General features: G+C 49.6%; 7 protein-coding genes across 7 annotated transcripts; 2 read left to right on the top strand and 5 right to left on the bottom strand.

Annotated features, from left to right (window-relative positions):
• Positions 1-477: 477 nt before the first annotated feature.
• On the top strand, positions 478-1,638 carry BP5553_03311 (uncharacterized protein; the record flags this gene model as incomplete). Its single annotated transcript, XM_032011934.1, has 1 exon — positions 478-1,638. The coding sequence occupies one exon, from the start codon at positions 478-480 to the stop codon at positions 1,636-1,638; it is 1,161 nt and encodes a 386-aa protein (XP_031871627.1).
• A 753-nt stretch (positions 1,639-2,391) lies between these two features.
• Positions 2,392-3,339, bottom strand: BP5553_03310 (Uncharacterized protein; the record flags this gene model as incomplete). The annotated part of the gene is made up of 1 exon (XM_032011933.1): positions 2,392-3,339. One exon carries the CDS (start codon positions 3,337-3,339, stop codon positions 2,392-2,394), a length of 948 nt encoding a protein of 315 aa, XP_031871626.1.
• A 734-nt stretch (positions 3,340-4,073) lies between these two features.
• BP5553_03309 (p-loop containing nucleoside triphosphate hydrolase) lies at positions 4,074-5,702 on the bottom strand (the record flags this gene model as incomplete). Its single annotated transcript, XM_032011932.1, has 12 exons — positions 4,074-4,141; positions 4,194-4,356; positions 4,406-4,606; positions 4,652-4,815; positions 4,863-4,899; positions 4,948-5,003; positions 5,057-5,100; positions 5,153-5,256; positions 5,307-5,402; positions 5,472-5,527; positions 5,582-5,618; positions 5,667-5,702. The coding sequence occupies 12 exons, from the start codon at positions 5,700-5,702 to the stop codon at positions 4,074-4,076; spliced, it is 1,062 nt and encodes a 353-aa protein (XP_031871625.1).
• Positions 5,703-6,968: 1,266 nt separating this feature from the next.
• BP5553_03308 (uncharacterized protein) lies at positions 6,969-8,115 on the bottom strand (the record flags this gene model as incomplete). Its single annotated transcript, XM_032011931.1, has 6 exons — positions 6,969-7,072; positions 7,160-7,248; positions 7,299-7,525; positions 7,578-7,741; positions 7,796-7,807; positions 7,863-8,115. The coding sequence occupies 6 exons, from the start codon at positions 8,113-8,115 to the stop codon at positions 6,969-6,971; spliced, it is 849 nt and encodes a 282-aa protein (XP_031871624.1).
• Positions 8,116-9,275: 1,160 nt separating this feature from the next.
• On the bottom strand, positions 9,276-10,516 carry BP5553_03307 (Uncharacterized protein; the record flags this gene model as incomplete). The annotated part of the gene is made up of 3 exons (XM_032011930.1): positions 9,276-9,515; positions 9,568-9,900; positions 9,959-10,516. The coding sequence occupies 3 exons, from the start codon at positions 10,514-10,516 to the stop codon at positions 9,276-9,278; spliced, it is 1,131 nt and encodes a 376-aa protein (XP_031871623.1).
• Positions 10,517-12,463: 1,947 nt separating this feature from the next.
• Positions 12,464-13,719, bottom strand: BP5553_03306 (putative U5 snRNP-specific 40 kD protein; the record flags this gene model as incomplete). Its single annotated transcript, XM_032011929.1, has 4 exons — positions 12,464-12,513; positions 12,568-13,323; positions 13,376-13,502; positions 13,582-13,719. The coding sequence occupies 4 exons, from the start codon at positions 13,717-13,719 to the stop codon at positions 12,464-12,466; spliced, it is 1,071 nt and encodes a 356-aa protein (XP_031871622.1).
• Positions 13,720-13,950: 231 nt separating this feature from the next.
• BP5553_03305 (Ligand-binding in the NO signaling and Golgi transport) lies at positions 13,951-14,683 on the top strand (the record flags this gene model as incomplete). The annotated part of the gene is made up of 4 exons (XM_032011928.1): positions 13,951-13,985; positions 14,040-14,048; positions 14,100-14,322; positions 14,372-14,683. 4 exons carry the CDS (start codon positions 13,951-13,953, stop codon positions 14,681-14,683), a joined length of 579 nt encoding a protein of 192 aa, XP_031871621.1.
• Between the last annotated feature and the right edge of the window lie 232 nt (positions 14,684-14,915).

Here is a 14,915-nt window from a genome sequence, read left to right as displayed (position 1 = left end):
GCGACGAGTGCGCTGCTCACTTGGCACGTGCGAGGAGTCTCGGGGCAAAAATCATGAATTAAGGTTGAAGCTGAAGTTGTCAACTCTACCAAACCTCCCCGTTGAAATTGACAACTTGTGGTGAGCTGTTTTCTTCGCTATTTATTTCAAGTTCTAGTTGTTTGTCATCACGTTGGTGGATGCCCCTTTTAACCGCCAAATATAAACCTAATTATTCCTGACCCCCTAGCCCCCAAAAGGGGGAGTTTTTGGGAGACTTTAGCGGGTTTGAAACGGTCATTTCAACACTAAACTCAAGTAAATTTTTTCTTCTTATCTCAACACGGCAACCTTACGAGTATAGGAGACCAGCACGGTTTAATCCATACTTCCGCAGCCTCGCCAGCTCTGTGCACAGACGACATTCCGGAGCCTTGCATGCCTGAGCTGGTTAGACCCCAGGGCCCGGCCCGGCCAAGACCCGTCCCTGCACCGCACATGCAATTCGGTCCAACAGAGGTAAACAGGCACAGCCTGATTCAACGTCAAAATACGTCGGCTGTAGGAAGTAACCGTCCTTTGTTTAATCTAATACCAAAATTGAAGAGAGCTATATACGGTAATATAGATAGCTCGTCCCCCAGGTTTCCAACTTCAGTCCATGATCTTCATTCTCTGAGACCCAAATCGCCTGCGGCCATCATGGCATGCCGCGATTGCCTCAGCGGCACCATCCACACAGAAACACCTACAGGTTCCGAGAAAACAATTCACGGCTTTCCAACCTATGTTGCAGAGCCTGAAGCAGGTACAACCCCCAAAGGATTGGTCGTCATAATATGCGATGCTTTTGGATGGAAAATCTCCAACTGTCGACTGCTAGCCGATATATATGCAAAGAAAGGAGGCTTCCTTGTGTATGTACCTGATTTTATGAACGGCAAGTCCCCTACTATTATCTGCTGTATCCCTCACGGTGAACATTTCTTGACTCTAAATCCGATAGGCAATGATATGGATCCGGGATCAATGGGCGCTATGGAACGAATCGCCAAGCCCGGCTCCTGGCTCACAACCTTAGTCTACAAGCCCATATGGATCCTCCGAGCAATCTTCACCACAATTGACTTCTTAATCAAAAACCGGGTCTCGGTGTGCCATCCTCGTGTTATCTCTTTCTTCAGCTCCCTTCGCACCTCCGCCCCGCCATTCCAAACCCCCAACCTCAAAATCGGCGTTGCAGGTTTCTGCTGGGGCGGCAAGCACGCCTTCCTCCTCGCAGCCGACAAGCCCTCTTCTCGTATCCAGCGGCACTCAAGCCAGCACCCCTCCTCCTCAGGTATAATTGAGCCATTGATCGATTGCGCCTTCACAGCCCACCCATCATTCCTGAAAGTCCCCACTGATATCGAGGCTGTCAAGATCCCTGTCAGTGTTGCAGTTGGCAATGTGGATATGGCGATGTCGGCACGTCAGATCGTGACGATGAAGGAGATTCTGGAGGTCAAAAACAAGGGCGATCACGAGGTTAATGTTATGCCAGGAGCAAAACATGGGTTTGCTATAAGGGTAGACCCTAAGGATGAGTTTCAATTAAAGTGTGCCGACAAAGCTGAGAGCCAAGCTATTGAGTGGTTTACGAGGTGGTTCGCGTCTTGAGAAATTCTGGGTACAGGGCCGAGGTTGTTGATCTGGGTTTGTGTTGGCTTAGGATAGATGTGTTACGCAATAAAATGCAGAAAACGGTAGGTGTGCTTAAGATTTAGCGATTGCTACTCGGAGTGGATGAATTCTCATAATAATAGCATCTCAATATGATGGAGTCGTCGTTTCTCATTAAAGTACAACTATGCGGTACAAAAGGATGCACAACAGTGCCTTGGTGCATAGTGTTTGGGCCCTTCATAATACCGATTCCGTGCACCTACCACTGTTCAGCGTTGTAGCACTAAATAGCATTGGTATTGTTCCACACGTAGCTTTATGGGTATCTATCTTGCAAAATATGATAACCACCACGGCGACAACCTTAGTCCAGGTCAAAGACGCTGGACCAGCCTCTCCTACGCCGGAAACATCTAGGATAAACCTGTCAGCAAAATTGCAAGCACAGGGTTGAAAGTCATAAAGCAAGCAACTCAAGATCAGCGAGTGTGGCATTTCAGACAAGTTGAGAAGATTTGTTATAGCGGTTTTTGTAGGCATCGCAATTCTCCACAGCAGGGATCGGCTTGCTGGTGAAAAACCGCTACTATGGCCCCGCGGAGTCATCATGTTAAAGCAGGCAGAAGGCATGAGAGGGTGGTTGAGAATAGAACTATAAGACGAACCTTCATCCCCAGTTATAGGTGGGAGGCCAAGCGTTCATAATCATCAACTCGTATCTCGAAACACAGACAGAGAAGAGGCGAATCAACTCTCAGGCCTTAACCCCCTCTTTCCCTTTCCCTCCCTTAGCTTCTCCACTCTCCTTTTATCCTCCTCAAACCTCCTAACCAGTTCCCCCTGCTCCTTCTTCCTCCGTTCCCTAACTTGAAACCTATAGAAACCCCCGGTCTCCATCTCCCTTCTCTTTTTCTCCTCCCGTTCCTCCATCTCCTTTCTTTTCTCCTCTGCCTCGCCTCTCCTCGCCGGTCCCGCACGCCCTCCCCTCGTCACCGTAACAAATCCTTCCTCATCAGGGCCACTCCTCTTCCTAGCATCCTCTCTCCTCTTGCTCTCCTCCCTCGCGTTAAACGCCGTCATAAAGGCATCGACATTCGCCTGTAGTGATGTTGGGTCCGGATACCTCAAGGCATGATGGGCCTCATACCGCGCACTTCCCAGAGCAGCCAATTTATCTTCTAAGCCCGCGCCCCAAACAGGAAACCTTCCCTGCTTCCCCGATTTATGAAGTTTCCGAATGCTTTTAAGCACAGCCTCCACACTCTTGTTGTCCACTAAAACCACAACGGCCGTGCTGCCACTGCGATGAAGTGTTCTGTCCCAGAGGTCAGGTAATGGATACTCCGACGCATCCGCATCGTCCTCATCGTTCCCACGCTTGCGCTTCCTACTCCCTCCTGCGTTGGGCGGTGCAATTGCTAGAGTAGAAGATTGTTGCACTCCCTTCTCCCCTTCAATAAACACATCCTCAACTCGTCCTGCCCCCCCAAGTACGCTTGCAAAAACGGCCCGGAGATGTGTTGGCGTTGTGTCTATCGGTATGTTGACGAGGAAGAGACTGCGTTCGTCGGCCTCGGTGGGTATTTTCGGCGCGTGAGGTCGCAGGTAGAGGGTGTGTGTCGCTTGGACGGGAAAGGAGGGGGTTTGGGGAAGGATAAGAGGGAGGATAGTGTAGTCTTTTATTGTCGAAATCATAATTCCGGTTGCGTAGATATCTTGAGCATCCAACGTGTGGAAGGAGCGAAAACGTTAGGACGTTGAACAAGGTTCGAAGGTGAGCATTGTCGATGGCTTGAAAGTTTGGTTACGAAGAAATTCTTGGACTCGCCCTTATCGCCTCACCTCGCGTATCAGGCTGACCCGTTTAGCGAACCCCTTTTCGCTATCAGGAGGTCCCTGGGATGCCCAGCCCCCCAAAACTAAAACTACTACTCTAGAACTGCGGGAATGCTGATTCCACTATGATATTAACCCGATATCTTCTTAGGATGGTCAAAATCTGCCTCTAGCTATAAGGAGGTACCTATCTAACAGGTATTTTAGAAAGTACCGACTTCTCATGGGCACCCCAAGTCTCACGTTAGCATGGGAGCGCTTGTCTAAATTTATGCCGTGCTCTTTTTGCCTTGGTTCAGTATAGTCCGGTGCATAGCAGCATAATAGTTCCAGCAAGTTCGTGTTGCAAATTGTTTTATATTTAAGGGAGAACTAGCAATAGCCAAATGGGTATCTTATGCTTTTCCTTCCACCAGCAAGGCTCCAAGCTCGGAATATGTTCAGGTATATCGCGGTTCTGGTTGTCGTATATTGAGAAGTATGTATAAGTTAGCTCAGAGAGTTGATTGTGGTTTCGTATGTATGGTTCAGTTTTGCGAAGAGAGAAGTTATGTTGTTCGATCAATGGAGATAGCTCGAGGCAAGTCAAGCGATTAAGCCTTTTCGGGGTCATTAATGCCACCCGTGGTAATAATATACGTTGCTTCACGTTCGGGACAGTCTACTTAATCATTAGCACCATTCATGACTATCCCGGGGCGCTGAAGTCTTACCAGGCGAATCAACAATTTTAGCCACCCGTTCCTCACCACGCCCCTTGCGAAGGAGGAGTCTAGTTGTGGAAGCGTGGGCAAGAACATGGCCACCGACAGGTTTACGGCCATCCGCACCCGCGAAAAGAGCACTTGCACCCGGATCAGACTGGACTTGGTTTGTCTAAATGTTGTTATAATCCGAACTATGTGGAAAGCAGACAGTAACATACCATCAAGACAACAAGATTAAACTCCTCTGCCATCTGTGTAGCACGGCGAAGGAATGCACCCAGAGCTTGCTGGCGCTCTGAGAGCTCGCCACGTCCAGAGTAATCGGTGCGGTATAGAGACATAACGCTATCGATTACAAGCAGGCGGAATTCGTTGGTTGTAAAATTTGAGGCGAGGCCCTCCAACAATTCGGTTTGCATCTGCCAGGGTCAGAACCGGATGAGGGGAAGCAAAAGGAGATCTACTTCGCTGTTTTGAGCACGAGCGTAAGCGATATTCTCGCAGGCTTGATCGGGGTCGACTACTGTTGCATTAGCACCTGGAAACGGAAACGGAAACCTAGGAACCTCACCACCAAAGCGCTCCGCAATTTCCATGATTCTCTCGGGGCGGAACGTGCCTTCGGTGTCTTTGAAAGATTAGGATGAAACGGTAATAGGGAATAATTAAGTTTACCAATGTATGCGACCTTGCCTTCCGCTCCACCCATCTCCTATAAGTCTATCAGTAATTATTTCTTGGTTACTTATCTAAAACTTACTATGGGAAGCTGAGCAATAACAGACATGGTGTGCGCAAGCTGTGTCTTGCCGCATCCTTGAAAGCAGTCAGTCCTGACCTAAGGAGCCATAACGAATACTCTAACTTACTAAATTCCCCATAAACTTCACTAATGCTCATAGTTTGAAAGCCACTATTCGGTGTCAATGATGATGTCGTACCAGTGCATACCAGTCTAAACATACCCATTTAAGCAAGCATCCAGTTGCTTGCTGCCAGTTGAGATTCTAATGCAGCGCTTTCTCGCCTGACCAAGCTCAGCAGCAGTGATGAATCCAGTAGCGGTCGGCTGTATGGCATTAAAAGTGTTCCATATCACTCTTTTTTTCGTTGACTTACAGCCATCTTCTTCGCCGCTTCCTTGATCTTCTCAACCTTGATATCTGAGAACCCCTTTATCTTGAGAAGTCTCTTGGTGGTGCATGCGATCAAGCTCTGGAAATGCCAATAATAGTCAATTGCGCCCAATCATATGAGAGATGCTAACATAGACTAATAACTTACCGCGACGGTGTGGATATTGTTGGCCTTCAACTTGGCAATATCAGTAGCTCCAATGCCTGGTATAATCAATGCCATTGAAATTTTAACCAGGAGGGATCAGAATGACTCACCGTGAGCCTGAATTTCGTCAATCTCCATGATACCAGTCTAGCCATCATCAGTCGTGCCATGAAAAGGGCGTATGCAGCAACAGACCTCCTCCTCAGCAACACAAATTGAAGCCGCACCCATCTTCACAGCTTCCCTGTGACGTATGCGCAAATCTCGGTGAAATCCTCGAAGTTGTCAGTGCTGTAGGTTGATAAGATAGCAAAGACTAAATATTGTGGACCTCGTGTGTCAGTTAGATGACAAAAGCACAGCTGATCGTCCGACTTGAAGGCGTTACCCCCTCTTATACAGCTTGGATAGATAGAATTACAAGTTAGATATACTGTTAAGACGCCACAGGATACGTAGCCCTGGCTCCCCTATAGATGAACGAAGCAGAGCGTAGGTCACAAGGCTACCCAGGGCAACTGTCGGGATGAATCGTATAGCGGGCTAGACCTCGATAAGGGGAACGGGCATTTGCGTGATGGTTTGAGGTGCAGAATATAATTTGTTGATTCCAGGGAGGGTTTGAAGATTGAGGAGCGAGGATGAAGAGAGACCCAGGCAGGGTAACTCGAGGGTGCTGCATTCGGCTAGCTTAGATAATCCAGGAAGCCAACACCATCTGTTGGAACTTCAACACGGGAGATTGGACAAGTACAAACATGACTCCGGATATCTACTCTTTTAACAAACAACATGAGATTACCTTGTAACTTATAGCGTTGAAGACACTTGGCTTGGCAACAGCTGTCACAGGGGGGAATAGAGTGCGATGCGTAGGCAACCTCTTCCGCATCCTAGGCACTTAGTACCTTAACCTTACTAGGTACCTAGGTAGGTAGGTAGCAAACAGATGCAGTTCTCTGGAAACTTCATTACTTAGACTCAAAGCTTCGATTCGTGTATATCACGATGCTATCGACGGTCTTTCCCCCACTACTCCATCCATTTATCTTTTCTTCGCCCGTCCACTTCTCCTTTCTACCTCCATCCCTTCCTTCGCCTCCGGCCTCTCCATGTGATTGATTCCAAGGGTGCCCATTGCCCATCAGCCCAGGACAAGACACCTCCACCCGAGGACCATAGAATTAGGATGCTACGTAAAGGTTGTAAAAGGGTATTCTACCGGGTTACCAGTTCGTAAGGTAAGAGATGAATATTGTGCAAAAGCTTTTGGGGTTTTCGTGTCAGAAAACATGGGAAGACCAGGCGCCGAGAAAAGCAATCCGTGAATGTTGAAAACGTTGATCTTTTTCGCATGCCGAGCCCATATGCAAAACGAGTGGTAGATGAGTTGAATGACTTTGTCCAATACCGATAAAACGAAAATCGATGACCAGTTACACAACCTGATCGGCAGTTCATCGAGGCCTACCGTCAAGTGACGATCCCGGGAGGGATCTATGCGACGGGGGCAACCGGAGCAACCGGAGCGGCTACAGCAGCCACAACAAGGTCGATGGCCTCGTTGTTAGTAATATCACCATTCGTTGCCTTTTGTGGACCTGGGAAAAGGTTAGTGTTTCGGTTTCTGAGCACCGGCCACGAAAGAGTAGGGGCTCCTGGTAGCATTTGAAAATGACAACACTTACAGTCTCTGGAAATGTGGCCTGCCTCGCCGCATTGGTAGCATGTCTTTCCAGCGGTGTTCAAAGGCCCGCCGTTGGGGGCGGTGCAGTCACTGGATGGAGAGTCAGCTTTGAAGTTCCACGAGGCAAATCAACAACCCACCGAGAGATATGTCCAAGCTTCCCACAAGCATAGCACTTCATAGCTTGGGCCTGGCAATCACGAGCAAAGTGGTTTGGTCCTCCACACTTGTAGCAGGTGGCGGGACGAGGCCCACCGGCAAAGCCACCGCGAGGAGCAAAACCTCCCCCATACCCTCCACGAGGACCGCCAACTCCGCGACCAACACCCGCAACAGGTCCTTGACCAGCCGGGGCTGGGCAGGAACGCTAAAGACCATCAGCATCCATCCAAGAAAATATTATTTTCATAATAACATACAGCCAAATGTCCTGGCTGGCCGCAGTTGTAGCAGCGGCCACTAGTTCCGGCTCCACTCAGACGTAGGGTTGGGCAGTCGGCCTGAACATGTCCCAAGCCCTGGCAGTGATAGCATTGCTTTGCCTCGGTAGTTCTGGGTAGTGGGCATCCATTTGATTCATGCCCTGTCGTAGGTTAGAGAGATAGTAACAACTGGCCGTCGAGGGGCTAAATCTCACCTGGCTGTTTGCCTAGAAAAACTTGTTAGCTCTCCGCGGAAGGATATGCAGGTAAGCGGCTACGTACAGTTATAACAAAGACGCTCAGCGGAGGAGCAGACTTCAGCATAGTGGCCAACATTACCGCACTTGTAGCAAGCGCGACGCGAAAGTGAAGACATGGCGATTAATAGATGTGTCTGTTGGGTTCCATCGTCAGCACAGCACGTCACAAATGCGCCGTCCTCAGTTGCCCATTCCCGGACGATCTTCTTGCACCGGTGAGGGGGCGCCTCGATTCGACCAGATCGCAGCCATTCCTCGACCATGCTGGCTGGCATGTTCGGCGGCAGCAGCGAAGCTGAGATGAAGTTGGTTTTGTCGACCCAGGATCAACAAGATTGGGGTTGCATGACAAGCATCGGAGTAGGCTGCAGGATGCATGAATCTTGTACGACTCGAGGGGCTGTCGTGATGCGAGCAGGAGTCTGCTTTTGCACCCTATAGACGTCGGCGCTCGTGGGAGTTGTGGTGTTGTCGCACGGCCAAGGAGCAGTGCTGAGGTGGCAACCTCTGCTTTGTCTGCTGGATTCCATTCACTCTGAAGGGCGCCTGCAGCGCAGCGCAGCGCTCGGAACGGGACGCAATGAAAGCTCTGTGAACAGCGCGACGAGGGAGGCCGACTTACTGAACAAGTTCCTTGCTCCAAAAGACTGGTTTCTGGTTTCTGGCTTGGTTTCTGCTATCCTTCTTCCTTCACAACAGCAACGTCTCTCGACTTCCTTCGACCCTCCGTAGACAACGGCGCGGACTAGACTGCAAAACGGTGGATGTGGATTGTTGTTGAAGGCAAATAATGCGCAGTGGCAGCAGCGGCAGTGAGTGGAACGGGAACCCAAGAAAAGTCGACCGGCTAGACTGGCGGGCTTAGGGCGGATGTGGTTTAGCGCCGAAAATCCAGCGGCGGAATTGGCGGAGTCGGGGGCGGAGAGGGCGGAGGGGACAGCGGGGCGGAAGCCGAGGAAAGGGGGGAAACAGAAAGACGGAGAGGAGCGGCAGACGTAGAGCGGGATCACTGGGGTCGTTCGCGAATACCAGGTCTTCTACGTACTTCTTCGTACTATATTATCGCGCATCCCCTTGAGCTTTCTTTCTTTGTCGAGTGCCCTTTGGGGTACATCCTTAACTCGGATTCGGATGCGGTACAAACAACCGAGGCACTTTAGTCCGCTCAATCCAATAAGCAAATTTCTGGATTCTGTATTCTGGAAGCCATGCCAGTGCTTCACTAGGCTCTATATACATAGGCACCAAGGTAGGTATAACATAGATCATAGTATTACGCCGTTATAAATGTCCCTGCGCTTCATCGCATGGATATATCTCATATTCGCCCTAACTCCCAAAAGCAAAAGCCAATATTGAACCCAGGTCGCCTGCTACACCCCAAACAAATATCCAGCCTTATATCTAGCCGATCTCCGAGACTGCCGTTCGTGGCTTAACTTGACGACATAGGCCCAATCCGGCCTCGTTCCGAAGGATGTGGAAGTAACGGAACATCTGTAGTGGGAGCGGTTGATCTCGGCGCCGCTTCCACTACATAATCAACCCCATCATCAGAAATGTACGAAGGCGGTCTATTGGCCGTCGGTGGGCGCTCTTCCCCGTGTCTAGAAGGGTTTTGTCGGGCAGTTGCAACCTCATTGCGTTGCCAGAAAATCTGATTTGGATCCATCCGCTACATAAAGTCAGCAACCTATACTTCCTGTACGAGAATGATATCTACATACTACTGATTCTCGCCATAACCCATAAGCGGGAGGTGGGAATTTGGTCGCTTCACTCTCGATACCGGCTGCTTCCTCATCACGTGCGAGAGAAACTTGGATCGGGACTGTTGGGTTGGCAAAACCTCCGGGTCCGACCATTCCTGGTAGGTTCTGATTCTGGTGATCGTCGTCGGCGGGAGGGTTCATGATCATCATGCATAGTCGGACTAAGGAATGGCAGAAGAAGATTGTGGTTATTAGAATAACGAGGATTAATAAGACGTGAAATTCCTGGCTTTCATTCCGATTTGACAAAGCTAGTCCAAGGTAGATTGTGAGTACGAATGTCAGGAACTATTCATTTGTTAGGATGCAGTATGTAGAAGGTTTTGCTTTTGAGATAGGAACGTACGAGTCCGGATATGAAGCAGCTCAGAATCTTTGCCCGGATGGTTCTGTTTTTGATTTTCGGCGCACATCTTCTTTCTGATTTTCGGGCCTTAGCCCTCCTCTGTGTCCTGCGAGATTGTGCCAATTCTGCCAAACGCTGCTCTGCGGGGTCTACCCCGACAAGTCTGCGTGCTGGCCGGCGTACCCGAGGCAGTGTTGTCGAATTGAGAGGTCGTTGTGTTCGCTGTCGGCGAGAGGTTGAGGTGCTCGGCCTAGAAGTTGCAGGAGGTTGGCCATTGTGGTCGGGTCTTACCGGCGAGTGGTATGGCAGCGAAGACACTGTATTTGACCGAGTAAGATATGGAATTACAAGCCTTGTTGAGGAAAAGTTGTCCAGGCCAAGTGCTAAGCGCGGGGTTTTGGGACTCTGGGGGGTTTGACTCCTGGGCCCCCCAACTCTCGACCGTCCCGTAAACAACTGACTGACTCCTGTTCGAATATTTTGTATCCTAGATGGAGCTGGCTGTGACGACTCTCTTGATGAGAGACGCATGAGGTTGTCCTGGTTGTGGGAAGGCATTGCGGTTTGAAAGTTCAATTAATATCATTCAGAAGAGCACCAGCTTTTCCAAACTCCAGACTTGCACTGTGAAATTATTGTCGTTGTAGGGGTGCCCGATTGTTATGCCAGCGACCGCCAACACGTCCACCAAAATATTGACCTTCGCGTGAACCTAGGCCAGTCAACACGACCAAGGGGTGTTGTGAGTTCCCTGCATAGGGATCGAATAACAAGTCGAGTTCGAGGTCGATACCGGAATCGGTAAGATAGGTCTGCGCAGGTCGAGAGTGGCCGGCCGAACGAGAGGTCAGGAGCTTGTGGTCTCCTTTAGTGGGACGTTAAAATAATTTGTAGAATGAATGACGGTTTTGTGAGAGGTCCAGTCGATGTACTGGGCGAGAACAAGATAGGAAACAATGAGGTCTAAGAGAACGACTGGAGAATAGAAGGCTCGAAACCACCGGCCGAGGCTCGCTCAGGGACGGATGAGTTTCGAAGGTTCGCTCTGGATTCGACACACTGAATAAAAGACGGTACTCCGTAGGTGAAAAGGAATTGGACGAGACTCGCTGGTCAACAATGCAAACACGCAGACGAGCAGACAGACAGCGCAGATCTGGAGGGAGTGACAGTGACCGAGACGTGTGTTGGCACATGAAAGGTACCACCCGCTGCTAGTTGGTGCTCATGGAAGGGGAGAGGACTGGAGGCTGGATGCAAGCTGCGAACTGCAAGTTGCAACGGCCACCAAACATCGGCCATCAACCCAACCAAAGCCACGGCCTCGTCACGGTCAAGGCCACTCAGCTTTGACCAGCAGCCTGTAACCAGTAATAGCCGCACCAAGGAGCATAACTTGTGACAGATCGGGTTTGATGCAGTTTCGCGACCCCTTACGGTGGGAAAAAGGCGAGCTCAGACGTTGTTTCATGATGATGGCAGCGTCGCCTGTCACCAAATCACTTGGTTGCCAAAGCCCCTTGTCGCTGCACCAGAGAGTACAGTACTACTAGTTGCGCCACAGATTCTCCCTCCGTCTGAGCTTGTGAAGTTTGGGGCCTCGGGATTGGGGACAATTGGCACAACAAAGTAGTAGCACTATTAATAAGGTCACAGCGCATCCCAATCCTAACCGTTGCGAAGTAAGCGGCTCAGGATGCCCGACGGGCCTAGAAGACATTGTCTATACTTACCTTCGTACTACCGTATCTACTCTGTGCTTCGGAGCAGTAGCACCATAAATCGAAAAACTTTGTGTAGCCTGCATGGATGCCGACTCAACTCTAAATGAATCCCGTCGTGCCGATCGCCTGAAGCCCCAAAGCCCCCGTTATGCAGCTTAGCGCGGGTGTCTCGCCAGCATGGATAGATAGGCGACGCTTACGGGGGAAAGTGTAAACGAAATAAAATAGGCCCAAGGCTGAATTATGCCCAAAGAATAATCTTAGGATGTACTTCCAAGGTATATATATGTAAGGTACACAGGCATATAGGTCGTTGGGGAATAGGAACATCGCAAAAGAAAAAGACATATATACTACAGTACGTGCACAGGAGCGAGTAGCGAAAGTATGAGGTATATTAGCACCGGAGTGACCCGTTTATGGGGCTATCAGATGCTCGCCTTTTGCGTTAAAAGATTTTGGCTAATTTATCCGTAACGGCATACGAACTGTATCAGGGTATATAGACTCGGCCTATCCATCTTACTCCTACAAGGTAAGCAAGTTTATGCTCTTGAATGTGCACCCACACATGACCGTGATGTTTCTGAATGCATTGGATCCTGAGACGCATATAGAACGCCGCGACTCCTTCCAGATTAACGTCACCCAATTCCCTGTCGGCCGTTGATTTTAATCGACATTGCTCCATAATTTCTACAAGTCTTCTCCCTAACTTGAGAGTCTGTATTGCGCGCAGAAGCGGTGACACTCGAAAGTGTCCCAATAATTCCGAGGCGTCTCACTTTAGCTCCCCTAGCAGTAGATTGCGATCCGAAGAGCCGGAGAGGACTATGACATGTTAGCTGATTATTCCATGTCGATTTGAAAATTCCCAATACTTACTGATAGGATCTGAAGAGGGCGAGAATTCCGCGCAGTTCACAGTGCCCTTGTGTCCGGGCAGTTTGTATAACATCTTGCCAGTCTCACTGTTCCATATCACAGCAGTCCCGTCTCCCGCACCAGCAGCAATCTTTTTTCCATCAGAATCCCAACTGGCCGAGATGAGATTCTTCTCCAGGCCCGCTGGAGCTCCGTCGAAGGTTCGGATATGCCGCTCGGTGGGTGCAAACGGCCTGATGTCCCAAGTCTGTACGGTCGAATCCATGGAATTCGATAGCAACGACTGGGAATCGGGGGAGATTCGAAGGGAGGAAATCGTATCCGTATGGCCAAGCATAGAGTAAACCACAGCCTTCCGCCTCATATCCCACACCTTGATATCATTGTCGATCCCGCCTGAGTATATCTCGTTTCCGGCCTCAGCCAACGCAACAGCTGTGACAGGAAATTCCGTCTCAATAAAGTCGACCGCAGCCTTCGTTCGAGGATCCCATATCCCGATATATCCATCATCGGAGCCGCTAATGAGTAGTTCTTCGCCTCGTTTGCTGATATCCATTGTATTCACCACCTCCTCGTGGCCCACATGCCTTCGTATCCTCGTGCCCGTCTCAAGATCCCAACTTGCAAGATGCATATCTGCAGAAGCGGAAAATAACACCCGTGAATCCCGCGACCAGTGCAAATCGAGGACTGCGCCTTTGTGGCCATGCAAGATTCCGTAGTTCTCACAGGATCCATAAGTCCTCCAAAGCACTATTGCGCGTCAGATTAATTTCCCCCAAGTAAAATAAAGGAGTTCACCTACTGATTGATCTGTCCATCGAACCCGAAGCAATATAATTACCATTGGGATCGAACTTGGCGCAGAAAACCTCTCCAGAATGACCCGTGAGTTCCATCACTGGAGCCTGCAACGAACTCGTCCGCGGTACCTAATTCATCATTATCAGTCAAATGGCTTTCAACGAAGCTTTAGTATGGCGCTCCTGCATCGTCCACATCCGTACGTACCGCCTGGATGAGCGCGCCATTGGCTGCGGATCCATTGACCACAGCTACAGCCTTACTGTCCTTTCCCAGATTCGGCCTCTTCACGACCATCTGGGATGAGTTAAAGTCATCCCCCGCGGGGCGCTTTTCTGCTGACATGATTGCGAATTAAGTTTGCCCGTGCCGTGGAAGTTGGATCGAGAATCGTAGCCTCGTTGAAGTTGAAAAATAATTCGCCATGCTTTGAACGTCGCGACAGCTCGCTAGCGTGCGGCCGCTTCACCGATCACCAACAACAGCTCGACGATGCCAGCCTTCCTCTGCTCCAACATAGCGGCACATCAGTTGGCAAACGTCAAATTAAGGAGCCGACGAGCCGGTAATTAGATTATGGCTTCTACAAAAGCTGGTCGGATAGGGGAAGAGTAAGTCATCTTGCAGAATATACCAAGTCTTCGCAAAAGCTAACGGTTCCTCAGGGTATGGAAGTAAGTCCGCTAGATCCAGTCCACCTCTGGCCGGAGACTTATTAGAAAAAGAGGCCGAGTAGATAAAGTTAACGCGGAGCTGGTGACTCTCACATATGGTACTATCGTGGCCCAATTATGCAAAGACTACGAGAGCGATTACGTGGAGGTCAACAAGCAACTCGACAAGATGGGCTACAACATCGGTTTGCGGCTGATCGAGGATTTTCTCGCAAAGTCGAATACTATGAGGAGGTGTTCAAATTTCAGGGAGACGGCAGAAATGATTGCGAAGGTTGTCCTGCCCAGTTCGCCCACTTGAGCCTCAATGCTAAACCACACAGGTTGGATTCAAGATCTTCCTCAATATCACACCGACTATCACAAACTGGACCACCGACAGCAAACAATTTTCGCTGATATTCGAAGAGAATCCCTTGGCGGATTTTGTTGAACTGCCTGATGATGGAAGGGCACAGGACGAGCTGTGGTATTCCAACATCTTCTGCGGGGTTCTAAGAGGCGCTTTAGAAATGGTACAGATGCAGGTTGAGGCGCACTTCATTAGCGATGTATTAAGAGGAAATGACGCCACTGAGATGAGGATATCATTGATTCGGTATATTGATGATGAGATGCCGGCTGATGATGAATAGAAGGTGTGCATTGGTTGGCGTCTAAGGCGTTTACATCAGTTGATTGGGGATATCAATGGCTGTGCTTCATCAGGATGAAGCACATATATGGATGGAATTTATCAAGTAACCCATTGGGCGTGTAAGTACCATGTCCAATTTTGTTCTCAACGTTGCGTAATTCCAGTGTTTTGTCTTTGTGTGCTAGGTGGTTATGTCCTCCCCCCCTCATGGCCCTTCTAATAGCGCCGCT

This window comes from Venustampulla echinocandica (assembly GCF_003357145.1).
Source record: "Venustampulla echinocandica strain BP 5553 chromosome Unknown scaffold_1, whole genome shotgun sequence".
Taxonomy (NCBI): domain Eukaryota; kingdom Fungi; phylum Ascomycota; class Leotiomycetes; order Helotiales; family Pleuroascaceae; genus Venustampulla; species Venustampulla echinocandica.
The sequence above is the reverse complement of the archived record's forward strand: the minus strand, read 5'-3'. Positions and strand labels throughout refer to the sequence as shown.